Source organism: Poeciliopsis prolifica, unplaced genomic scaffold (genome assembly GCF_027474105.1).
Source record: "Poeciliopsis prolifica strain line A6 unplaced genomic scaffold, Auburn_PproV2 SCAFFOLD035, whole genome shotgun sequence".
Classification (NCBI taxonomy): Eukaryota; Metazoa; Chordata; class Actinopteri; order Cyprinodontiformes; family Poeciliidae; genus Poeciliopsis; species Poeciliopsis prolifica.
This window is the reverse complement of record NW_026562410.1, coordinates 5,526,957-5,552,772: the sequence shown is the minus strand read 5'-3', so window position 1 is coordinate 5,552,772 and position 25,816 is coordinate 5,526,957. Positions and strand designations below refer to the sequence as shown.

The following is a 25,816-nucleotide window of genomic DNA, read 5'->3' as shown; positions in this document are numbered from 1 at the left end:
TTAGTGTTTGCTCCTTTTTTCTTTTTTCTTTTTTTCCCCCCCTCCAGCACCAAAAATGGACAAAAACTGTGTCCTTGCTTTAATGTAATCAGCTGTCTGGACGGTATGAGATCCTGACATCACACACTAGTAAAACCTTTGCATCGAACGTGTTCCTACTTGGGAGTGTGTTACGTCTTGAATTGCTTTTATTGTAGGTTTTGCGTAGCCAAGGCTGTGTGTAAACCCAAACCAATGGGGCTTCTCATCATTTATGCTCCACACAAGCTCTTGGAACATGAAGAGGAATATTTTAAAGTTTGTCTTGGGATAATTGATTGTTTTTGGTTTGTTAAAGTAACAAAAGATTACCGATTCACGTGTATGTAAAACACTTCTTCACTGGACAGAGTAGGATTTTTATAAAGTACTGTTTCTGAAGACTATATATACATATATATATATATATGAGAAATCAGAACTAAAGTGGAAATAATGAGATGTTAATAATTCCAACTCGACAGATTACCTTTCCTCTGCCTGATAGACAATATTACTAATGCTAACAATATACACATGTTTATATATGTGTACATATACATGTTTTTGCGATTTATTTTCCAAAAAAGATGCCAATATATGGGATGATATGTTCCTTGGATTATGGATGGCTGCACCTAGAACTCAGCATTTCCCTACCTGTAGGTGTGTTGGGCCTTTTCTAACTTCCTTTTGTACTTAACTCTGCTGCAACAATAATATTTATAATTACTTTCTTTTAGTAATAAAATGTAGTAACAGCAATGTTTTCTATTAACCTGGCACCATTCTGAGTCCTTTCAGGCAATAGCACTTGTCCGATGAACTTTTATGTTTTATCAACTTCACAGTTCTACCTTTACAGCTTTATTGACAGTTAAAACGCCTGAATGTAATCGCTGAAATTTTGGGTAATAAAATGGCTGCCAGAGGACAAAAATAATGAACTCAGTGAAAGAACAATCTAATGACTTTTCACATAATATCAGCTTGTAAGGAAATCTTCCCCTCGGTGCTAGCATCTGTTTTGTTAGCACTGCTGCTTTTAAGCTGCTCCTTTCCTGTAGCTGCTAGCTAAGCTGAATGTTGGCACACACATCAACGAGAACAAGTAGAGATTCTACTTCAGCAAATTTCTTTTTCCCTTTGTGAAGGGAAAAGATAACAATCATAACAAGTGAGACCAAATGACTACCAACAAATTTATTAGCATTACCACAAACAAAGGCATACTCTGTTCTTCGATGGTATTATTCGGTGAAGTTAAGAAGGTTTCACATAACGACTGCTGGCATAAAATTGTTTCTATGCATGCTTCTTCGGAAAGTTTTTATAGTTTCAGGAGTACCTAGCTATGCCCATTAAATACAGAAAGCAGTCATTGTTAGGACAACTTCTATCCTGGTGGCTTTTGTTTGCTGATATTGAAGCGCCATCTTCAGCTTTACTGACATTGGAAACCACTGAAGATATAAAAGCTGGTGTTTTTGGATCTTCGAAGTGATGGCTCTTTGAAGTTTATAAACGGCTATTTTTCTAAATTACTTTAGCGATTAGTCGTGCTGCAGTGTTAATGGCCTGTACGTAATTAGAAACAACAAGTAGAGAATTGGTTTCAGCTGTTTATTATTTATTTCGCTCCTTTTTTAAAGCAGTGCTACTACGGCCACCACGCGTTTCGTCAGCACCTGTGCCTTTGAGCTACAAAGAGCAGCAGGAAGAGACTACTATGACATGCTATCGGTGAACAGGGTATCTAAGTTAATAGAAGCAAGCACTCCTGCTTTATAGCTGAATGTAAGTAAGAAGTTCCATCAAAATATAAACTATGATTTTTCTGTCACATTCTATTTAATATAAGAAAATCTAACATACATGTTTTTCTTTTAATTTTTAATGCGATATATCAACACAAAGTAGTGGCTGGTGGTGAAATGGAAAGAAAAAGCGGCATGTTGAAAATTCTCAATGTGCAAAATCTTAAAAGTGCGGCATGCATTTGTATTCATCCCTCTTTACTTTGATACCCCCTAATAGCATCTAGGATCATTAGCTGTGTTTCCACTGATCATGTAATCGCACAGTTTGACATTTTGAAGATGAATTTGCTTAATGGAAGCACAGCAATTTAAAACAAAAAGACTTTGTTTTTAAATAAAAAGTTTTCCTTCTAGGAGGAGGTGGTTTTTCGGTTGTATCAAAATTGATTTGATTAGCAAAACTGCAGTAGAAACACTTTTTTTTAGTATCGCACGAGTTGCGTTATCAACAACGGGATGTTGCCACTGGCAGAAAAGTTGAAGAAGACGACAACGGGAAGTAGTTCGAGAAAAATGACACAGCATTTCTTTAAATGATATGTGTGATTAAACCTGTTCATGTTTTAACTTCAATCACTTTTCTTAGTGGAAAAGCCGCCATTGTTAAATTGTGATTTTTTTTTTTTTTTTCCACATTAGCGGAATATTGACAAACGTTTGCACTCATTTGTGATGGAAACACAGTTATTGACTGGTTTCAGAAATCACCTGATTGGTAACTGGAGTCCTATAGCTGTGTGCTGGTTTTAAATAGAGCTGTTCTGAATTGGCCAGACCACTATGAATTACATGTGGTCCACACAAACATGACTAATATGGAAAAGTAGCATTAAAAATAAAACGGTGGTGAGAGAAAATCATAACCAGCGAGACCAAAATACAACTTTTTTTCATTTATTTTTATTGCTTTAGTGCAAAACAGTGTGTGGAGGAAAACTAACACTGCACATCACCCTAAGCACACTATCCCCAAACAGGAAGTGGCTCCATCATGCTGTGGGGATGCATTTCTTGTTCACTGACAGGGAAACTGGTCAGAATTAATGAGATTCTGACCAGGAGGTGATTACTCTGAAATCCTGAAAGAAGCTTATTTCTTACACTTTACAGTACTTTAGTACTTTGTTAGTCTATAAACTAAAATCCCAGGAAAACAAACTGAAACTTGTTGCCGTCATGTAAAAAAATGATGCACCGAGGTCACAGATGCAATTAAAAAGTAGTAAACTCCCTATGCGCTTCAGTGGTTAGCTCTCCATTCCTTTAAACACAATGAGAAGTGAAGGCATTTTGTGCACCGACTCGTATTATTAAACAAAGTACTCCGCTCCCATTTTCCTACAATCTATAGTTTGTTGGAGCCGTTGGATCACAGAGAAAACATCTCCTCTGTGCGACGACTCCAAGCCAATTAGTGGATATATGCCAGATGAGCATTTTCCATTTAGGTATATTTTGAGAGTGCACTCAAATTGCCTAGCAACTGTACGACTACAGTGCTTTCTAAGACAAAGAATCGTTTGTATAAGGTGGGCACTTAAACAGAACGGGAAGCTGTTTGCCAGGATTGACATATTATGCCAGATTTCTGCGGCTATCTTCATTTCATAACTCCAGATATCTGCGTTTTATCTTTACACAATGCATTTTTCCAAACACAAATCAACTCAAAATTAGCCTGTTTGTATGATATCGCCTCTGAGATTAATCTGGTTTTTATTCACTGTGTGAATTTTTTGACCTGTTTCTTACTTTGATTTTCTTCACCCAACCAGCACGGCGTCATAACAACAGAGGAAGAGCAGTATTTAATAGAGCCTTTAAAGAACACGTCCTGCGCCACCTCCAGTGAACGGAACCTGGACGGAGCTCAGCAACATGTTATTTATAAAACGTCTTCCATCCCCTCGCCGCAAGAGCAAAGCCAGGAGTTCAACTGTGGCATTTCAGGTTGGTGAACCTCCATCTGGGTTGGATTCAGTGAGGGTGGAGCTGACGTAAAGGAAGAGCTAAACATAGCAGGTCAGAGGAAATGCTGGTTTGGTACCAGGCCCGGGTTCTGGTAGACATAACTGGACCTCTTGTGTGCCAAAACGAGCTCCCGCGGCAAACACCTTTCAACCTGTAAGAGTAAGTGTTCACTTTGACTCTCACAAAAGCCCCTTCAGGGGGATGCAGTGCCGTACTTCAGCTCTTCCACGTTTTGTGGGATAGCGGCCACAAACTTTGGTTTATCTCATTGGGATGTCCTGTGACGGACCAGCATGAAGTAGAACGAAGAGAGAGACCACAGTTTTCAAACTGCATTACAAATAAAAATTATAGAAATTCATCCCTCTGAGTTAAAACTGTCTGTGTAGTTTCAGATGGAAATATTTTGGAGTATTTCCTTGTCAGCTTTGCTTTTCTAAATACTAATGTTTTATCCTGTGTTCTCTCTGAATTGCTCAATCAGATTGGATGGAGAGGGTTTGGTGTTCAACGGCTTTTTTAGTTGAACTCACCTGTGGACTTTCAATGGGTCAAATTAATACCCCATAATCTATTTGATCATAGCTCCAGCTCTATGCTTTGGGTCGTTGTCATGCAGGAATGTGAACCTTCGCCTCAGTCTGTCGTCTTTCAGACCAAAAAAGGTGTATTTAGCTCCATTAATCCCTCTGTCAACTGGGAAAAGCGTCCACACTGAATGATGTTTCCACCACCATGTTTCACGATGACAGTGCTGTCCCCTCATCGATCTTTTTGCATGTAGGTGAGAACAGAAGGTTTTGGGTGTCACTACCTTCTTCCACATATTTACTGTGTTCAAATTGGACTTTGTGTGGCTTTCCTTAAACAGTGCCTTTCATACAGGGTAAATATGCAGAGTCCCCAGAGGATATTCCCAGCTTTGAATTTCTCCATAGCATTTTTGTTGCAATTCAGCTGCTTGTTTACACGTTACCAGTGATCGGAGTGTTTTTTGACACCGTGTCTCACAGGGAACATTCCCGATCTGCCTCTATTACACACAATAACAATGTGTGTCTCTGATAACAATGTGTCGTCATTCCGATTGCCCGGTTGCCGCGTCATGACACTCTCTCTTTGCCTCCCTGTCGTTCACAGACCTCACAAAAAGCAACGCACCTTGCCAGTTTAGCACACCCTCCCCTGTCCACCTGTCCCCCGTCCCTCAAAATGCCAGCCAGCAGCCGGCCGGCGCTCACAGGCGCCGGAGGTCCGTCAGCTCCGAGCGCTTCGTGGAGACGCTCGTGGTCGCAGACAAGATGATGGTCGGCTACCACGGACGCAAAGACATAGAGCACTACATCCTGTCTGTGATGAATATTGTAAGTTTGGTCTTACTCTTTGCTCTAACGTGTTGCAGATGTCCGCGGTTAGCGGCGGATTTATGGACTCTTGGGGCTAAGACATCTGACTTTGTGTCTTTCCTTCTTTTCTGGAGGTCAGGTTGCCAAACTGTACCGTGATTCCAGTCTGGGAAATGTTGTGAACATCATTGTGACCCGTCTAATTGTTCTCACGGAGGACCAGGTACGTCCGAGTCTCTCTTCCTAAGCCTGAATCGTTTACCTTTTCGAGTGCGAGCTCTCTTGTCTGCAGTGGGTGTAAAGACGGATGCTCTTGGCATCAGTGGGCTGCCGTATTTTTATTTGTCTGCTGTGGCTAAAGGGGCAGAGGGAAGATAGACTACTCACCATATGGACAGCGCTTTACATAAAAGCCGCGCTCCAGCATGGCTCCTCAGGGAGCTTTGATTAAAGCAGTGCTTCTCAATTATTTTCCGTTACGCCCCCCATATCAAGAAGAAAACTATTCGCGCCCCCCACTCCCCACCGTGACTATCCATGTCTACTGCAGGCAGTATCAGCTCCTCTGCTATGGTGTGGGGCTTTTTGCACTGCGCAATTTGGTACGCCACCTTATATGATGCTAGCAGCGCTCGATGGTTTACTGAAGTAGCCTTCACAAAGCGGGATGACTGTTGGCAATATTCAGCACGTTTTCGCTGAAAAAACTCTAGCGGCTTACGCGTGATTGGGATGTAACATATTTAAGTGACGCGCTAATTTATTTGGCTTCATGCTGTCCGCTGCGAGCATTTTTAGACACAGCAAACACACCGGTCTTTCCTCTTCTCCAACTGTAGTCACAGTGAAGCCAAGCGCTAAATACGCTTCGTCGTATTTCCTCTTCTTAGCTTTCGGTTGACTTTCTGTTGTCTCATTATCTTTGTCTCTCTCCGCTTTTCTTTTCATCCCTGTAAAACTTTTTCATGTTGGGGGTTGTTGAATAACGGAGGCCATAGACAGAACGCAGTCGGAGCTTTTTGTTGACTTAACACTGCTAACCAAGGCAAACCTGTTGTCTTGTAAGTCGAAATGTTGCACTGTCGCAAACATGACAGAAGTAACAATGAGAGCGCCACTGCCGCCTACTGTGCGCAATTACACTTTATACTAGTACGGCCAAAAAAAAAGCCTGTTCCCCAGGATCACACGCGCCCCCCCAAGTATCGCACCGCGCCCCCCAAAGGGGGCCCGCCCCACTATTTGAGAAGCACTGGATTAAAGGTTTTAGATGCACAGAACATACAGTATAGTTGACGGGAGAAACATCTGCTTTTTCAAAGATACCTACAGTTGAAGCCACATATTTACATACGCTGAATAAAACGACACAAACATTTTTTTCCCTCCGCCGTCTGAAGTTAAATTTGACCAAATTTTTCTTGTTTTAGCTTTGCAAGAATTCCCAAATTTATTTTCTTTTGCTAAATGGCAGAAAGCTTTATTTTAGAAAAAAAATTGTAACTCATTAAATTCAAATGTTTTTACATTTGACCAGTTTAATCAGGGGAAACCATTAAACTGCAGGGCTTAACAAACATTTTGGCAATTCTAACTAAATGAAGCCCAAAAAAGTTTGGTCTCATTCAAGTGAAGACAAAATATTATTCTTATATATATTTATATTAATAAAAAACTTATGATGCTTCATTAAAAATGAGATGTTATAAAAACGGCAAAACCCAAAAAGATGGCAAGCTTTCAAACGGAATCTAATAATTACATCCAACATGTAACAAATAGGCCACAACAGAGGACAGGATGTGTTGATACGAACAGGTTTGTACTGTATGCATCACTTGGCTGCATACAGCTGTTTCATGCTGCACTGTGTTGCACGTGTGTCTCTCCCAGCCAAACCTGGAAATTAATCATCATGCTGACAAGTCTCTGGACAGTTTCTGTAAGTGGCAAAGGTCCATCCTGTCTCATCACAGCAGCGGGAACAGCATTCCCGAGAACGGAATGGCTCATCACGACAACGCTGTTCTAATCACCCGGTAAGAGTTGGCCCGCAGCTGCCGCTGCCGCTACAGGCTTAGCTTACTGCCAGCACAGCGGTCCAGCATTCGATTCAGTGTAATTGTCTCATTTTAGAGCAAATAGCTTGCAGGTTACTCAGCAGCCGCCAGCTATGCGCTACCGGTTCGGTTCGGTCCACATCTGTACACTATGTATACCTGCCTGTGAGGGAATAAAGAACTCGGTCCTGGAAATAAATTGTGCTTTTACAGACGTATTGTACCTGTCACCCTGCAATTTATGTCAAGGCTGTTAGCATAAAGCAGCAAGAATTCTGACGTTAGCTGGAAAAAGGCTTTAATGTATCCAGAAGTGTTTTGGCCAGGTTTCGTAGCAACTGGAAACTGTATTCTCCTTCTGGTTTGCTCTGGAGAGGAAAGCTTTGATTGACAGGAGTGTTTGGTTTCCGTACAAAAAACAGCTTTTCCATCATTAGTGAACACTTTCATGTTGTCTGTCACTTGATGTTCTCCAGGCTCTTTTTTTCTTTTTTTATCGGTTCTAGCTGAACGTGGTGAGCACAAGAGGCTACATTCATCAGACAGAAGGCAGTAACTATTGTTGCAAAATAAAATTTTTAAATATGTCAACTTCTGAGGGGCAGAAGGCCAAGTTGGGCATAGAGAAGAGTCGGATTTATTTAGTGCTGTCACCATTTTAAATGTGTGCAAAACAATAAAAGCAAAATTTTTGCGATTGCAGTGTTTCCATTAAATAAAAAATGCAGTCAAAATCACAAGTGAATATGTTTGTTTATGCAATTAATCTTTAAAAATGTCACAACATGATCCTCAATCCACTTCATGTGGTCTTCTTTGTAATTTGCAGAAGTAGAAACATTCGGTTATTAATCATGTGACTTGTGATGTGGAAAAAAGCATTTCCTTGGCAGTTTTTCAAAATAAACCAATTTTATTACAAGCAAAAATCCTCATCCTAGTGCCAAAACGTTTTTTTTAATCAAAAATGAGAGTTTTATGAAATGGCTATTTCCGTAAAGCAAGTTTATTTTAAAAATGTCCGATTATATTCGCAGTTATATGGCCAAAGGAAACGTTTGGCTAACTTTAGAGTGCTAACATTAACACTTTAAAATTTAATGTGTTAATGTTTCATAAACCTGATTAATCCGTTTGCCCATCTTGAACTAAAAGCCTCTGTTCTGTGAAGGCTTACCTAGTTCACAGTCTTGTACTGCGTTCAACAAAGCAGAGTCAAAAATGGAAGTGAAAAGATGAGCGAGGAGAGTCGGGCTGGTGTGCTCAGCTGCAAATTTTGCTTTAAGAAACACCACGTCTGGAGCGGGCGCTCTGGTTATAGACTGTGACTTTTAGTTCAGGTCCCCGCTTTGGTTTCTTTGCTGCATACTTTCTTCCCTTTTACTTTTTCCCTCTTTCTGTCACAATGTCGAATAAAGTCCACTAGTCTTCAAAAAAACAACAAAAACCAACGTCACTGTGACGGACGTTTGAATAAAATCAAGGTAGCATGTAGCCTACTTATTGCAACGGTGTCTTCTTTTGAGGTTTTCATGTCATTTCTTTGAGTAGTTCTTCTTTGAGTAGTTCTTGGTGCAGCACCACCACAGGTGTGGAAGGGAACAGTTTGCTCAAAGGGTTTGGTTCATTTGAGACAGTGCAGTGTTGAAAAGGAAGATATGACCTGTCAGGCTCAGAAAACAGCAAATATTGAGGGAATCGATCAAAACAAATAAATGTTGTGAAGGTGACTGTGACTCTAAAGGGAAGAAGGTTGCAGAAAAGGAAAGCAAGGTGGAAATTCAGTTAGTGGTGCTTTTGAATTTAATAGATTAAAAGCTTCTGCAATGATTGGATCCTTCATTTGAATTGTATGATGTGTTGTTGGAGCGTGTCAGAGTCTTCCTCCGCTCTATCGGATGATGTCATTGTGGCGTTATAGGGCGAACGAAGCCTTTCTGTTTATTCCACTTTGCGTTGGAGCGCTGCAGCTCTGCAGCTACGGCTGCAGAATGCTCCGGCAGTGGACAGAGGAGGGAACCAGGTGTTTTTCTAGAAGCAAACCTGTCATGACTTCACCATTGTTATACTAAAGGCTGAGATTATATCTGGCCAGACTGTGATTAAACAAAGAAAGAATGGAATGGCCAGGAGCCAGCGGAAGAAAAACTGCATAGACGTGAAAAGAAAATAGTTAATTTAACGTTAATATTTGTGTTTCTGTCTTCTTTTTTTTTTCTGAATCTGTTTTTAGATATGACATCTGCACCTACAAGAACAAACCCTGTGGGACTCTAGGTGAGTTGTTTAACTTCACTGGTGATGACTAGTTGTGTTGGTTTTCTCATTTGGCCTTCAGCGTGTCCTCAGACAAACCTTATTTAGCAACTTTGTGTGTCTCTCAGAAGAACTCAAGACTGTTCCTGTGAGACGTAATGAGAAGAATGTTTTAATTTGTGTTAATATAGCTCCTCTGTTGCCCCCCTGCCTCTACCCCCATGCTTGTTGGCTGAGGCCGGGAGCCCAGAACAGGGACAAGTTGTGGTCAACTCCTCTTGGGTTCCTCCAGTTCATAAAACTCCTCCGTGCCTGTCCTTCAGCTCTAACCTCGGTTTGTTTAAGGTGTTTACACATCCACTGGCGGCTTTCGAGAAGAGAGAGTGGAGGGGAGAAGAATGGTAGGGATGTTGGAGTGAGGTAGAAAGAGGAGATGGACTGCAAGTAGAGGAGGTGGAGTTGAAAGAAAAATAGAAGGGGAAAGAGACAATTACAGGGAGTGTTAGGGAATGATGGGGTGATAACCAGGTTTTGCTGATATTGGGGGGTGAGTAGGGTGGGAAAGGACATCAACCAGTGGCAAACTGCCCCTTCAACTCCACCTCAAATCTCCTCCCTGTCCATCTCTCCCCATCTTATCTGGGCGAAGGCCCCGCAGGCTCCACAGTATGTCTCGGAGGTAATATCGTGACCTCAGAGGTGCTTTGACAGATTGACCGCATTCGTCACACCCCCCCCCCAACGTTGCCTTAATTGCCCCGGCATCTGCTTGGCTTCCTCGCAGTCCCCCTCTCCCCTGCTTTCCCTCTCTTCGTCGGGGATCACGCTCGGAGGTCAGATCAACAGACCTTTAGGGTCGCCGAGTAATCACGGGGCTGGAAGATAATGTGCAATACGCCCTGGTGTTAAGAAAACAGCCTTCAGTGCAGTGTGTGTGTTTGCACTCAACACACTCTCATCCCCTCCCCGCCCAACACACACAAACATTCTCAGGCTAATCGTAGAGTAGCCACCCTCCTTCCTTTCCCCTCCCTCACCTCTTTCTTTCTTCACCTTCAGGCTCCCTCTTTCCCCCCCACGGTAATGGTTTCAGTAGCCTCCTGATTTGCGTGTCTATTCTTGTTTTAGCCTCTTAGCCAAGAGGATAGTAAAGCCAAGCCACCTTAAGTAGGGAGTTCTGTCAGGCTCCGCATGAAAATGTGGAACAGTGTTTCCCACCAGTCCAGGAGGTGGAAAGGCAAGCAGTGCAGACCTTGTTGTGAATACGGTGACAGATCAGGCTAACCTTGGCATGAAGCGCATCCTCCATTCGTCCATCACATGACGACAGCTGATCTCGTTGTATTCCATTCTGATTTGATGTGATAGGAAAACAGAAAGTAACATATTATTGTGAAGTAGGAGAGAGTGATACATAGCTTTGGGGTATGTCTACCAGTTTTGGACTCAATAAAATCCCTTTTGTCCTTTCATTCTTGCAAAATAGGGAAAGTCACTGCTTCCCCTCATTAAAAGGATGCAGTTGAGTTGCTGATGAAGGAGCCACCAGTTCATCTCCTGTTGGAGGTTTTTCTGGCGAGTCTCTGGGGAATACCCAGCACTCGATTACAATGACGTTTAGGGTTGCAGGGTTTCCCCAAGAGTGTTGTAATCCGTGTGGGTCCACCAGGCTTTACCTGCTCCCCACCCCACTGGGAATTTAAATACAGTTTTCTAGACAGAGAAAACACTGAAAGTAAATACAGATTAAGCTAGGTTTATAGTTGACACATTAAACTGGGCCTGTGAGAGGTTGCCCACCAATTGTGACGTTCCTGCCTCTCCCCATTGGTCTATTATTTGCAAACTAGAGTACCTGCTCATGCATCTTTGAATTTTTGTAACTTTAAAAATTTTTTTAACACAAAAACACGGTGGGCTGCTTGCGGATTGTCCTAGCGCCCCAACACTGGGTTTAGCAGGTTTTCTGGGGGAAACCCTGAATGGTTGGCGCACAGTTCAGGAGCTATGAATACTTTTCAAGGCTCAGTAAGTGAAACTGCACAAGAGCCGAGAACAAAAAGTACGCCTGGATGTTACTGGCCCTCGTTCAGTTAAATAATTTCTTCTCTTGTATCCTGAATTGTAACAATGTTGCTGCTAACTTGTAAGTTTTCTTGCAAGTTTCAAGTAAGATTCAACTCGATTAGATTAGACCAGACGGTCTCGAGCAGCACTACTTTGTAAAAAAAAAAAAACAAAAAAAACTTTACCTTTAAAAAAAAGTGTGGGAATGGTTTTAACCAAAGTGAGCCATTACACAATAACTCAACACACACTCTCAAACAGACCCACACACCTGCTTCGTGCTGTTATATGATCCCCTCTCAGGCCGGTAGATGTAATCTGTGAAGAATTGCAAGCGGTCCCCTTATCTGACCTGTCAGGCTTTAAGGGAGGAAAAAAAAAGAACCTGCGACACCTGGATTGTGGAGCAGTTTTGGCTTTAACCTCACCCCCCCAACCCGTTTCCACCTCTCTATGAGGAAAACAGAGACCGTCTGACAGGTTTCTGCTGAGGCACGGCGCTAGCAATCCCTGCCTTTGTAGCCAATACTCCATGCCGCAAACCTATAGGTATAAATCCATAACCCCGTCCAGACATTTCCTGAGTCTTTTTTTTTTCTCTAAGTCAGCCATGCGTGTGATTTCAAACTAAAATCTCCATCCTGAATCTCCATTTGAGTTTGTTGAGGAGTCACCCGTTTTATGACCATGTCTCCTAAGAATGCACTGCCTTGACCCTGTGTTTGTGTGTCTGTCTGGCGTGTGTGGATCTGCAGGCTTGGCCTCTGTGGCTGGAATGTGTGAGCCGGAGAGAAGCTGCAGCATCAATGAAGACATCGGCCTTGGCTCGGCTTTCACCATCGCACACGAGATAGGCCACAAGTGAGTTCTGAAGGCTTTTTACAACGAGATACTAGCGTGAAATATTAGGTTTGACGTACTCCCAGATGCAAAATGCAGGCGAAACAAAACGGTTGAGTTTATAAGCGACTTGTTGGGATTCAAGAGTTTCATTGTCAGGACTGTTTTTATGTTTCAATATCAGGATAGTTGTAGAAATTCAGCATGTTTGATCTTTGATTCAGAATCCTTTATTTTAAGTTCCAACCAGGGATTGGGTTTGCAAATGTGGCGAGACAAGCGATGCACAAAAACAACAGTTGCACTGTTTTAAAAATGTAACATTGCTGTCCTTGATGAAATAAAATGGAATCAAATTGAATCGAATCTCAATCAGATGCTAATTGTGTGGCTTTCTAGAAAATTTAATTTCTTAAATATGTGTAAAAAATTTCTGCGATTGTGCTTTTTTTCTAATGATTTTAGCTTGTCTTGCTAAATTATTTGCACTGTATCTTGTGGTGCATTCACACCAGCCGTGTTTAGTCCATTTAAATCGAATTCACGTTTATTTGATTAGAAAATCGAGTTCGTTTGATGAGGTGTGAATGTGCAGTAGAACCTTGATCTGGACCAAAAAATAAACAACCTCTGGTCTGTCTACAAACCTCAGTCTGGGTTTGATTGGCACGGTTCAAATTCATATGTGAACGCCAAGCTCCAAAAGCAGGAAGCACTCTTCAGTGCAGGGCATTCTGGGTAAACACAACCAAAATAAACATGTGTGTCTAGCACTAGCGGAAAAATGGCTTGTAGTCTTTTGCCAAAAGACAAAAGAGAAATCCTACAACCTCTGACGTCATTTCATTTGTGTTTAAGAGAGATCAGCGGAATTGTTTTTTGAAGGTTTTGGATCATTTGACAGTGCAGAGTGAAAGAGATCCGCAGCAGCTGAAAATGTAACAAGTGTTGCAATTTTAGCCTACAACTGAATGCAATTTACCGCTCCACCAGCTGTGAATACAACCTAAACAGACTTTCAAAGAAACATAAAATATTGCCCTGCTGTATGTTTTCTGTCTTTGTGAGTCGACTTCCTCTCTATTTTTACATAAACATCCACCGTCTTTCTGTACTTCATTATTATCTCATTAAAGCGGGTAAAATCATCTGATTGTTATGTCTTTGTACTAGATTTTAAAGCTTGTTCTCCGAATAGTCTTTGGTAAGTTTCCGTTCCAAATGTTGCAGAAGTACATTCTGCAGCATTAATTCTGTTAAATGACTTTATCTGTCTGTCAGATTGTTGTTCAGAAGGTTTGACTCATTCTTCTTTGTGACATTGGCCTCTGTTCTTGTGCTTTAACCCAAATTGTCAGTTCTTCACTTCACCCCTCGACTGATTAGCTGCTTTTAGATAAAGTATCTCTGAACATGTTGTTGTGCTTTACAGCCAAACATCTCTGCTGACTGCAGCCTGTGCAGAAACTTTCTCAGTGTTTCCATTAAATAAGACACCCGATTAAAATCACACGTGAATCAGTTTGCGCACGCGATGAGTCATTAAGTCCAGAAATCCAGGACTGTTCCTTTAGACGATTCTGTGGCCAGATCTTGCACAGGAGCTCATGAACAGCTGTCGTTCTTCAAGTTGCGGTGAACACCAGCAGGTTGGAGTTTGATGGATTGCTCTGAAATTTAGTACAGGCAATCAAGGCTGTTTTGGGCTTCTCCTGATTTCTCATCTTCCCCAATTATCAGGTGCAAATTTCTCTGGTACTTTGGTTTGCAGTCCAGGCCAATTTTAGAAAATATTAGCATTCTGCGGTATTTATATTTGCCAATTCTACTTTGGTGTTATGAAGCCGTAAACAACCGTCCTCAAGCCGCTTTTAAAGGTCACTCAATATTTGGAAACAGGTTCAAGACGGACTGACTGTCTTTATTCACTTCCTCCACTGCTACAGCCTGAATTTCCAAAACGGCGCAGAAAATCAACGTCACCATTCACGACTTAGAAAACCCCATTGAGCTGTGAAGCGAGATTTGAATCGAGAGGAATCGCACAAGAAGGCAATTGCCGGGTTACCAAAAACGCTATTCAACATGACTGCCATGCCTCACTCGTGATAAACTCCACACAGGACCTGTGGAGCTTTGTGTTGCGCGTTATGAGCCGGAGTCAGGTTTCCAGGCCGTGTCGGTCAGGTGAAGCTCGCCTCGGGTCGTCTCTAAAAACCTTTGATTCCTTTCACGACTCCGACTCCTGGCTCCTAAACAAACATCACCTCCTGCTGCTGCTGATGTGTCTCTCCACCTACATGTCTCTGCTTCTCTCCACCTGAATATAAAGCAAAAAAAAACAAAAAACAATTATAATGATGATGTATTAGTCTATGTATCCATGTCGGGGAGAGGTCAGCAAAATGGCGATTTCCTTTATTATGTCTCGTGTCTGCCTCCGCAGGGCGGTTGTAAAAATAGTCTCGGCTTCTGGAGGATGTATTAAAAAATAAAAAGATTTTAAAAAACACGTGCCTCTTAGCGTGGGCTTCACCCGGCCTGATTTATTTCCAGAGTTGGGTAAAATGTCATAAACGCCAGGCTTAGAAAAACAGCTTGAGCCTGCGCGATGCGGTCGCGTTTGTTATATACATCAGACCTGATTTGTGCTCCTAAGAGTCTGATTTGACATCCTTTTCCATCGCTCAATTTTCTTTCCAGACAGATAAGGCTTTTTGTTATTTGATGATGATTTTTTTTTTTTGGCAACATAAATCCTTTTGCGTCTGAACACAAGCTGTTTAGGGGTTTCTCTGTTCTCGGATCCAAAGGATTCCTGCGTCCTGGCTGCAGCCGGCCGCCGCTCTCCCCGGCGACCTGCTCAGACCTGCAGGCGCTGATTGACAGGCAGGCATCTGAGCGGTGATTAGAACTTTTTTTTTTTTTTTTGGTTACCGCCCAGACAAGGTTTGACCTCTGACCCCTGCCACCACATCTGTTTCAGAGCTCCACTGAGGTGGATATGTCCTCCTCTTATTGGAAACCTGGAGCTTCTCTCATGTCTCTCTGTGTGTTTGCAGGAAAAGGCCTGCCGTCGCTCCCAGCTGCGCTCATTCACCTTCCTGTTTTGTGTGTTTCAGCTTCGGAATGAACCACGACGGCATCGGCAACTCCTGCGGCACCAAGGGCCACGAGACGGCCAAGCTGATGGCCGCTCACATAACGGCCAACACCAACCCGTTCTCCTGGTCCGCCTGCAGCAAAGACTACATCACCAGCTTTCTCGAGTAAGTGGATGACGGTCGCTCCCCCCCGTGGGACAGTCTGAGTGGGTTGGCCCTCGCCTGCGTGTGTGTGCGTTTTGAGCCGAAGAGGAAAAAGGTGCTTGGATGTTTTCCTGCTCGCTCCCAGATGTCTCAGTTTACAACCTGCTGCCTTCGGCTGCCCCTAGCGTTCCTCGGTAGGTCTCTCCCCACCCTGTTCCCTCACAACCAGACCTTCTTCTGGCCGCCTGTGACGTCGAAGCGCTTTTCACGTTCCGTGGCAAGATCCACTCAAAGGGTTTTCCTGTGTATGAACGACACTCCCTGGCCACTTTCCTTTCATTTTTATTTTATTCACTCAGTAAATATCAGTGGCTTAGGGCTGCAACTAACGTTTATTTTAGTCATTGATTCTTAGGACGATGAATCGATTGACTAAATTAAAAAAAACTTTTCTTTTACAGTTTTAGCTTAATTTCTGCTCTGTTTTTCTTTCACCAAATCACCATTTTTGAATCTGTAAGCACAAGTTAACAATCAGTCAATTATTAAGTTAGTTGACGATTATTTCAATAATTGATTAATCAAAATTATTCTTGTTATTAAGGGCTTTTCAGCCCTAGAATAAAAGGGCTGACAAAACTTTTGTTCTTGGGTTGAATAATCGTCTGCTTGACCTCTACCATACCGGTGCCTTATATGAGGTTGTTTTTACTGCCTTTTCTTTTTCCGTGTTTCACACAAGAGTTGTGTGTGTGTGTAAACTCTAATTATCCTTGGTTTCGCTCTCAATCGGAGCGTTGGATGTCGCGCAGGCGTCTCTGCCAAATAAACAACCCTGGCTGAGGTATTGGCCTAGATCCCCCATCTTGCTTGATCAAGAGTTTTTCTTTTTTAGTTTCATAGGGATGTTTTATGAATATATTCTCCCAATTTGCCTGCCAGTTTGTCATAAATCCCCAAGGTCAGGAAGTCTATTGAACTCAGTTTTAGTGTTTTGTTTTTTTTCCTGCATGGTTTTTGGTTGGAGTGAATCATCCCGCTGGCCCCGGCGCTGCCAGCATCCTCTCTGTAGTGACATAACTGAACGCTGCGTGAGCTCATTGATCGCTGACTGTGCTGCTTATTAGAGAATATTTCTGTTCACTCTAACAAATTTGTCCGAGTACAGCAGATGGGAAGCCTTGGCGGCCACGTCAAACAGCAGCGGCCATGTTGACGCCGCTACAAAACCAGACACTCTGTGCGAGAGTCTGGTTTTGTCTGCTTCTCTCACTGATGACCGAGTCCCTCGACGGACGAGATGCGGAGTTGTTTTCTGGTCTTTCTTGAAATAATGGAATGAAATTTGGACTGGTTTCCTTCTTAGGAACAGAAGCAATAGGATGTATGTAAGCTTTTCCAAATAAGCAATAAATCCATTATTCATGTCATAAATTAAAATGAGCACAGTAATTTTCATTTGGTTGCTAAATAGATGCGTCCCTTTAATGTTGTTGATTTTTGAGAAATTTTGCAAACATTTGATTGTACAAAGTAGACAGTTTTGACTTTTTCCAATTTTCCCTGTCTAAGCTCAATGATTATTAGTTTTTCAAATGCAATTTTGGATAATGAGGCTTCATAATCCAGTTTTATTACTGCGGCTTTGATTGTTTTTTCTATTTTTTGTTTATTGAAAATGTTTTCCAGTTCCATTGTTAAATGTTCTTACATTTATGACATTTAATAGGTTATTATTATGCTTATCATTACATTAGTTTTAAGTGGTCTCAAAAGAACAATATTATTGTTTATCACTGTAATGTCTGGGACAGTTTATCCCCAAATTTTGCCAGACGACAAACTGTATCAGAAATTGTCACGATAAACAATAATATTGTCGCCTTGAGACTATTTCAGTGTGATAATGGCTTAATAAAATGAAGTTCACCCTATCAAAGATCAATAAACTTGAATTACTATTGAACACTTGGAGCTGGAAGACATTTTGAATATCTAAAAAAACAACAACCCCAAAACAAATAAAACAGAAACTGAATTCTCTGCGAATAAGATTCCCCTGGAAACCAACGCACCAGATTTTCTTTCTCCAGTATTTGGTAGAAAGAGGAAGAAAGACGAGAAAAACAACCAGTCCTGCCAAAGGAAACGATTACCCTTTTGATTCTCCTTTAATTCTCAGAGACTCAGAGCCTTAGAAACTGTTTCAAACATCGAGCTGTCCGTCGTGCTCCCTGGTCTCCATGACGCCGTTTGATCACGTAATGTCCTCCAAGAAACCTCTGAAGTCAGAAACGCAACAGGCGGGTGCATATGGAGAGTTAAGCCCCACTCAGGTGTGAGTGCACAACTTTGAACCCACTCCAGATCTTTCTCTCTCAGCCTGCGTTGCCATTTTATTGGCTCCTCCATGGATACAGTCCAAGCAGAGACACATACAGTATTGTATCAAAGAGCCGTGTAATCAGAGAGGGCTGGTCAGTTCCTTCCTGCTGCCTCCGGTGGAACGTTGCTGTTTGTGCATCTCTTCCCTTTGATTATTAGGCGTCGGTGTGTAATATCGACATTAATGATATATTATTTTGGACCTCTGTCAAGCGTCCCGCCGCGGTAGTTTGGTAGTTAAAGCGCATGAGTCAAGCGGCAGCAGACGAGGTGTGCTGGGTCCCGCGGACGGCAGCAGCGAAGGCTCCTCCGTGTTGGAAACAGTCCTAATGTAGGTTTGTCTTTTCGACAGCTCAGGTCGGGGAACGTGTCTGGACAACGAGCCTCCAAAACAAGATTTCCTGTATCCGACCGTGGCCCCGGGGCAGGTGTACGACGCCGATGAGCAGTGTCGCTTCCAGTACGGAACCTCCTCGCGTCAGTGCAAGTATGGGGTAAGAAGGCAGCATCTGACACGGTGCAGTAATGCTTTAAGAATAATAAAAAAAATAAAGAAAACTCTAAACAGTTCCCTCATCCTGACCCTTCAGAAAATCACTTTTATGTTAAGACACCAATTATAGTTCTGAGTATTTTTATAGAGCAAAGAATGTTGCTGTAACAGCTCGATGCTGATTCTACACAAGCATTTTATCCCTTATTCTTAGCTAAATTACTATTCATTAAGCCTCCATAAACAGTAAGGGGTTGGTGTAAAAATATGTTTTTTTTTTTTTTCTCATCTGGTGCGTAAATATACTTCACTGCTGCTCTTCTTTTGTTTTAAATGTAATTATTTTTTGTATACAACGTCGTTTTTTTCATTATTATTATTATTACAAAAGTGGTCCCAAATGGCTCCCTGTGAGACTCCATATCGTATTAAAGCAGGGATGGATGTACAGCCACCGATCCTAACAAATTGGGGTCAATTGTTAAACAGCCATTTGAAAATGTTTCTACAAATCCAGAATGTTAGCAGATTTAAAATTGAAAGTGTGGGGACTAAATGTGTCCAATTATTACTTTTTTATTTGTTGACGAGGCTGTAAAGTTACTAAATAATTCAGCTCTCAGTCCACTTTCCACATGAGCAGCTTCATGGTAAAACATGAAGACTTTTCAACAAGTGGACCCAGATTGCTGCTCATTACATAAATATTTTGGCGCAAACCAGGAAAAAAAAGTCAACTAATCTCCACTAAGCAGGGATTTGCTAAGAACATGAGGGATTATCTGGGTTATTTCATTTTATTGAAAGAAATATCTGACAGCAGATTACGACAGACTCCAAAATGACGTCCCGTTATTTTGGCCCCTAAGCTCATAATTGTGGTTTTAGATCAGGATGACAGACATGCAGTTATGGAGACAATCCAACACTGCTAAGCTGGAGGTTTTATTATGGAAATCAAATGATAATGCCTCCTATGATTGATATGCTCCCCCTATGATCACAGCTCCAGAGGAGACTTGAGGATACCAGGTCTAATAAATTAAAATGCCTCGTTTGTATATCAAACACCAACTATTAACTTTTTCATGTTTTTATTTTTTTATTTTTTATTATTTTTCTTATTCTATTATATGATCCGATACCTGCGCATTTATTTGCCCATAAATGCATAAATAAATGCGCAGTCATTTTATGGTTGCAGTATTTCACTGCTAAAAGATGTTGCCTAACACTTCATTCCTCTGGCTCAGTGTGTGAAATAACAGAAAAAAATGATTTGCAGGGTTAAAGATAGAGAAAATGCAAAATTACATCCAGAAATCTGCACTACGTTCATTAATCTTCTGCGTAAAAAATTCACTGCCACGCGTGGATAAATAAAGCAGAGTTGCTTGAATGAAGAATGATAAACTGAGGCCTGTCAGTATTTCATATTTTATTAGCAAAGAAAGAAAAAGGTAAATTTAGCCCTAAATAAGCAAAGAGATATTTCCTTTACAGTCTCTCTCTTTCTTATTTTTTATTTTTTGTTGGGATCTGGCTTCTACAAAGTTTTTTTTTTTTTAGCTTATAAATTACAGAGGTGTGGGAATGAGCTGTTTGTGCGTTGTCACACATTACTCAGACGTGTAAGATTTAACGAAACGAAAACCCGCTTGGCTGACTTCTTCGTTTTGTTTGGGATTCAAACAAACATGATCTCATGAAACCGTGTAATAAAAAACAGCAGTCTGACATCTGCCCGGTGTCATCCTAGCACATTTTAATTATGTGTGCTTTACTTTTTGTTCCCTTTAAATTATTGTGCAAGTTAGAGGTCAGAGGAAGGAAAATAACACCGCGGTGTGTTTGCTTCATGTCAGTGGACGGCATAATATCACTGTAGCCTGTCCCATTATCACAATGAAATAAAATTAATTTGATGTATGTTTTATAAATAACAGCGCCGACATATAGGACTAAATCAAAGTGTTGGGCAAGCAGATATGAATCCTTATTACCTAACGTTTTTGTAGAGATGCCAAGCAAGTACTGGAGACAATCCTGCATCCTTGCTACTTTGATCAAATTTTAAAATAATTGGAAAATTAGCAGCCAAATATTTAAGATAGTTATCTCAGGAGTTAATGTATCAGCAGCTTCACCTTAAGATCAGACCTAGTGATATTCAAGTAAATAAAAAATGTATCTGAACTTTTGCAGCTATGCATCACAGTCTGTACAGACAATGCTAACGTTTAGCCGCGATGCGTGTAATTCACCAGTTGAGTGTTATGAAGCTTACTGGAAGCCGAATTACTCTGCGAGCAAATGCGACGAGAGAAGTGCCAAAGACAAGCTGTCTTTAATTCAGTATTTGGAGGCTCAATTGAAGGAATGGCTTCGTTCACTTCTTCTGCCACCATCTCTAAAGCTACAGGCAGACTACAATTCTAAATCGGTGAAGAAAAACAATGTCAGCGATCACAACCTCTCCTGTTTACTGATTGCCCCGCTAGAAATTTTACCGGCGACAATCCAAGTCAATGGGAGAAATTCCAGAACATTGTGTGAAAAAAGATTAAAGTGGAGTGGAATTGCGTCATTTGGCAGTGACCAGCATTGGATGTAATGAGTGACTTATACCTTTAGATTGAAATTCAAAGAATGTGAAATATTTAATTTGTTTGAGGCTACCTTAACCCCAGTAGGGTACACACATGAAAGGAAATAAAGGTTTGTTAAAATCTACCACAATGACAAAGCAAACCTTTCTTGAGCTGAAGAGCACACAGGCAGTATATTACTTTGTGTTTTTGGTATTTTGGTGGGGAATTGCGCAACAAAGTTTGGAAACACGACTGCAATATTTCACCGACTATGGGCTTTAGAGGCTTTAACTAAACGCACTCATGTTGACGACTGAGCCCGGGGGGTCATCACAGACTTTAAATCTCAGCTTGAGACTGCGTCAGAGGTAGGAAAAGCATTACAGTCGTCAACAGAGAATGTTTGGGTCTTTTTACAGCGGTAATTTAGCTATGTGGATCCATCCCATCGTTGAGTTGCACTGGAAGCTTACCGGCATAGATGGGAGATCTTCTCAAGTGCAGTGGAAGCGGGAACCTTTAAAATAAAACACACACCATTTGATGGCTGTATTAGAAAAGTCTTTTTTTATCGTCAGCTTGTCGTTGGCTCGCATAAATCCATCCTAGCGCTCATCCCCGTTCTTTGAGGTCTGGACGGCTTGACCTTTGAGTGTGGCTGATGATAGTGAACGGAGCGGCGCGGCGGCTTATTGAAAGCAGCTGGCAGAAGGGGGGAACTTGCAACCCGAGAGTGTCAGTTTGCTGCTTTATTTAATATGGACACTGTCTGGGAGCTGCAAGCATATTTACTGACCCCGGGCCTCAGGATCTATGCGTGGAGCCGTAACTTTCTTTCATTTGCCGCTTACAACTGTCCCGTTAAAGAAAGCCTTTGAAGTCGAGAGATTGGGGCAGTCCAGTTTGGCTTAATGGGAAATCTAATGCGGGGTTGGACCAGGCTGTTCTGGTCGCACGGATGATCCGGTAATGCTGCTTTGCTTTTCTGCGGTGATCCAAATGGATTCTATAGGAGTTCCAGGAGCGATGCTTCAGAACTACTCGGCAGAACCGGCCCCAGGCATATGAGAGTGAAGTGGCTGATTACCACTTAGGGATCCCACATCACCAAGGTGATGGCTTGATGCTACACACAGAACTGTTGCCATAGCAACTGACTGACAACGGCTCCCCTTGTGTATCAGGATTCAACACCAAAAAACATGCAAAAAGGTCCCACACAAAGCACAGAACATTCAGTCTGTTGCAGGATCATTCTTTCAAGCTCAAAGTTTATTTTGCGATTATTAATAAATGATCGCCTGAACACAGTGGTGAATGATTGGCTAATTTAAACCCCTGCTCTACTGATGATCCGTCACAGTTGGTGTATGAGTCGCCCTTTCTTTCTTTAACTGAACCAAAACACACCAAATTCTGCAGCACATCTACATGTTAAATGGTCAAAGTCAAGCTAGCATATCTGACCTACTTCCCTCTCCCTCACTAATTTTTAAATTCAAACTTTTTCTCGACCTTGAAATCCAGTTGTCACAGTGTTCACGGTCAGCAGCAAAGAACTGCGTCCCTTTTTCTTTTTTAGGTCGCACGTACATTTAAGATTTAACATTATGTTGACAACTTCACAGCTAAAACTGCTGCTTGTCATCGTGACGTCACATTAGAATGTGACATTTAAGAAATACATTAAAAAAATAAAACTTATTTTTTAATGTGATTTTTAAGAAAAGTTTTCTTTTGAAAGTAACACTGGATAAAAACTATTTCTTGTTTTTATAGTTGGTATACACATAACAGATTAATCTCTTTCTGCTGATACATCAAACTTGTCAACTTGCTCACTGTAAATTTAATGTTTATCAGTTGTTACTTTTAAATAATTAAAACAATATGGCACACATTAATACCACTAATTTCTGCAAATCATAATAGGTATGTTTACACACATAAGATGGCGTATGAATGAAAAAGCATCAGGTGTCGACATATAGGGGCCCCATATTAAAATCTGCTTACGGCCCCACAAAGGCTTAGTCTGGCCCTGCCGCTCAGTAATACTGCAGATGTCTGTCAGGGCTTGGAACTTGTCTTTATCTTAGACTTGGGAGGCATGTTGCTCACCCATGGTTTCCCATAATGAGGCGCCAAAATGGGGATTTCTTGAACTGATGTCACGGTCCCATGTGGTTCTGAGGCAAACGCGGAAAAAAAAGAAAAAAATGTTAGTCATGCTACTGATCCAGCTGACTCTTCATTTCTCATAAAAGCACATTAAGAGCACCGGATGACCCTTGGCTTATTGCTTAAGATGCACTGTGATCTAAAGCATATGGCCTCTTGATGTCAGAAGACAAGACTCGGTCTCAACTCCTCTCGTTTTCTGATTTCATCTCAAACGATGCCGATTTATAGATGAATTTCTGTCATTTATCTTCTTCTTTTTTTTTGCTGCTCTCACAACTGCCAGGCAGCAGAAGAAAAACACCAAGAGGAAAACCACAAAAATCCAATAATAAATCATCCTCACTCTTTTCCCAACAGTTCACCCCCCGCAGCCCCTCAGTCTGCCGATGTGATTTATTCTGACCAACTTGCTTTTTGCCTTCTTTCCTAGGAAGTGTGTAGAGAGCTCTGGTGCCTTAGCAAAAGCAACCGCTGTGTAACTAACAGTATCCCGGCTGCAGAGGGGACTCTGTGTCAGACTGGCAGCATTGAGAAAGGGGTAAGTAAGCACATTTTTTTTTTTTTTTTTACATATAAAGATTATAGGAAACAACCCAAAAGAATCCCTCTCCCAACTATTCCACAGTTTCTTTTCACAACAAAAAGAAACTAGTTTCTTTTCCAGACTCATGAGATCACCCAATCTTCAAACGACCAGTTAGAAGATTGAACCTCATCTTAAACCAGGGATGTCCAAAATCATCTGGCCCTCCAGATGATTTTGTTTTGCCCCTTGGCTCACAATTTAAGAATTAATTTGAGATTTTTACATCCAAATAAAATCTTCTTAAACATTTATTTAAGTACTTGTTTTTTAAAAAAAATAAAATTAGCTTACTTTTGTTTCATTAAGCTAATATCTATTTAATATGTTACTGAAGAGATAAATGTAGTCTAGACTCATAAAAGAACTGAAAACAGTCATTTAGCTTCGCACCACTTGGAAGCTGTAGACAGCTAGCTAACGGTTAACCAGTCGAGGAATTAGTTTGTGTTGCACTGTGTCACAGCATCCTTAAAGCCATAGCACCCAAAGCTAGTGAAGCACCTCACCTGTGAAGGCGCTGCATCAAGAACAACAGAAGGAAACGACATGAAAACCTCTGAAGAAGATTTCTTTCTTCACAAAATGTAAACAAAAATGGAGTGGCTTTAGTTTTTTCCAGTTGTAGGATTTCTCTTTTGTCTTTAGCAAAAGACTGCAACCCATTTCTCCTGCTAACGGTTCACTGACACATTTGTTTGGGTTGTATTTTACCCAGAATGCCTTGTGCTATAGTCAGCTTCCTGCTTTTGGAGTAGGAAGCTGCTCCTGTGCGAAGCATTCACATATTCATTTGAACCGCACCAGAGTCCACTTCAACCGAACTGAGACTGAGGTTTATAGGCCGACCCGAGTTTCATTACGTATTCATGTTGGCTAAGTTTTAAAACCATCTAATACTTTGACACTTCATCATTATGCACGTCTTTCTTGAATCTATTAAATAAAATAGCTTTTTTGGTAGTAAGTTCAAGGGAAATATATACTTTTGCAAGGCATCATAGACATACATGCCTTACCTTTTAAGGCCTGTAGACTTTCTTACTAGTTTCCTTTAAACCTTTTGGTGATCATTTGTTTGGTGACATTCACCAATCTCAACTTCCACAAGGGTTCTTTTCCATAAATATGCAGTCCTCCAGTTGCTACTGCCATTCACACACACACACACACACACACACACACACACACGCACACACACACACACACACACACACACACACACACACACACACACACACACACACACACACACACACACACACACACACTCGTGCAATCCCGATGAGCTGTAGGTCATCAGGCCTCTGATTATGCCAGTCAGTCAGGTTAGGGGGAGACAGTTTTAACGCGGATTATGGCGGCCATTGTCGCCGGACGGTCCGAGCTCCAAAAGGGAAGAATAGGAGAGCGTCACGAGCTGTCGCCTGTGATTACCATTAGCTGGTTGGAGCCTTTGAGGACCAGAGCTCACGTACGGGTGTCCAGGACTACACAGGGAGGCCCCAGGTTGAAAAAAAAAAGGGGGCTGGGGGGGAAAAATATGACTGTCAGCCGTTTCTCTTCCAGCGTATGAAGAGGAGAGAAGCAGAGAGTTTGGAGGGAGTGGAGGGGATAAGAGAGAGTCAGTCAAGCTTTTGAGTTTTTACTGTCTTCAAACGAACCCATGGATATTAATTATACTCTAAAGTTTTGAGTACCGATCCCTTCATCCTCTCTTCCTCCGCTAATGCTGATCTTGTTTAGACAGGGCCTCGGCACATGAATGGAGCGAGTCAGACAAATAGAACGGCGGCCCTAGCGAAGCCCTCACCTTGACCGTTTCAGTTTCACTTTCAGCGAGACAATAACCCACTGACCCAGTTGGAGAGACAAAAGCCACTTTCTGATCCCCTCCTCCACCTCTAACGCTAACTGGCTGAGCCCCTGAAAAACAACTCGCCGCTCTCTTTGT

General features: G+C 41.7%; 1 protein-coding gene across 1 annotated transcript in view; it reads left to right on the top strand.

The window, feature by feature from the left end:
- Nucleotides 1–25,816, top strand: part of adamts6 (ADAM metallopeptidase with thrombospondin type 1 motif, 6) — a 64,776-nt gene that overhangs the window by 6,982 nt on the left and 31,978 nt on the right. Inside the window, exons 4-12 of the mRNA XM_055052428.1 lie at nucleotides 3,614–3,788; nucleotides 4,950–5,173; nucleotides 5,295–5,378; nucleotides 7,049–7,194; nucleotides 9,449–9,492; nucleotides 12,294–12,399; nucleotides 15,501–15,647; nucleotides 18,364–18,505; nucleotides 23,710–23,817. Of these exons, the coding sequence (XP_054908403.1) occupies nucleotides 3,614–3,788; nucleotides 4,950–5,173; nucleotides 5,295–5,378; nucleotides 7,049–7,194; nucleotides 9,449–9,492; nucleotides 12,294–12,399; nucleotides 15,501–15,647; nucleotides 18,364–18,505; nucleotides 23,710–23,817 (1,176 nt within the window). The remainder of the gene's footprint in view (nucleotides 1–3,613; nucleotides 3,789–4,949; nucleotides 5,174–5,294; nucleotides 5,379–7,048; nucleotides 7,195–9,448; nucleotides 9,493–12,293; nucleotides 12,400–15,500; nucleotides 15,648–18,363; nucleotides 18,506–23,709; nucleotides 23,818–25,816) is intronic.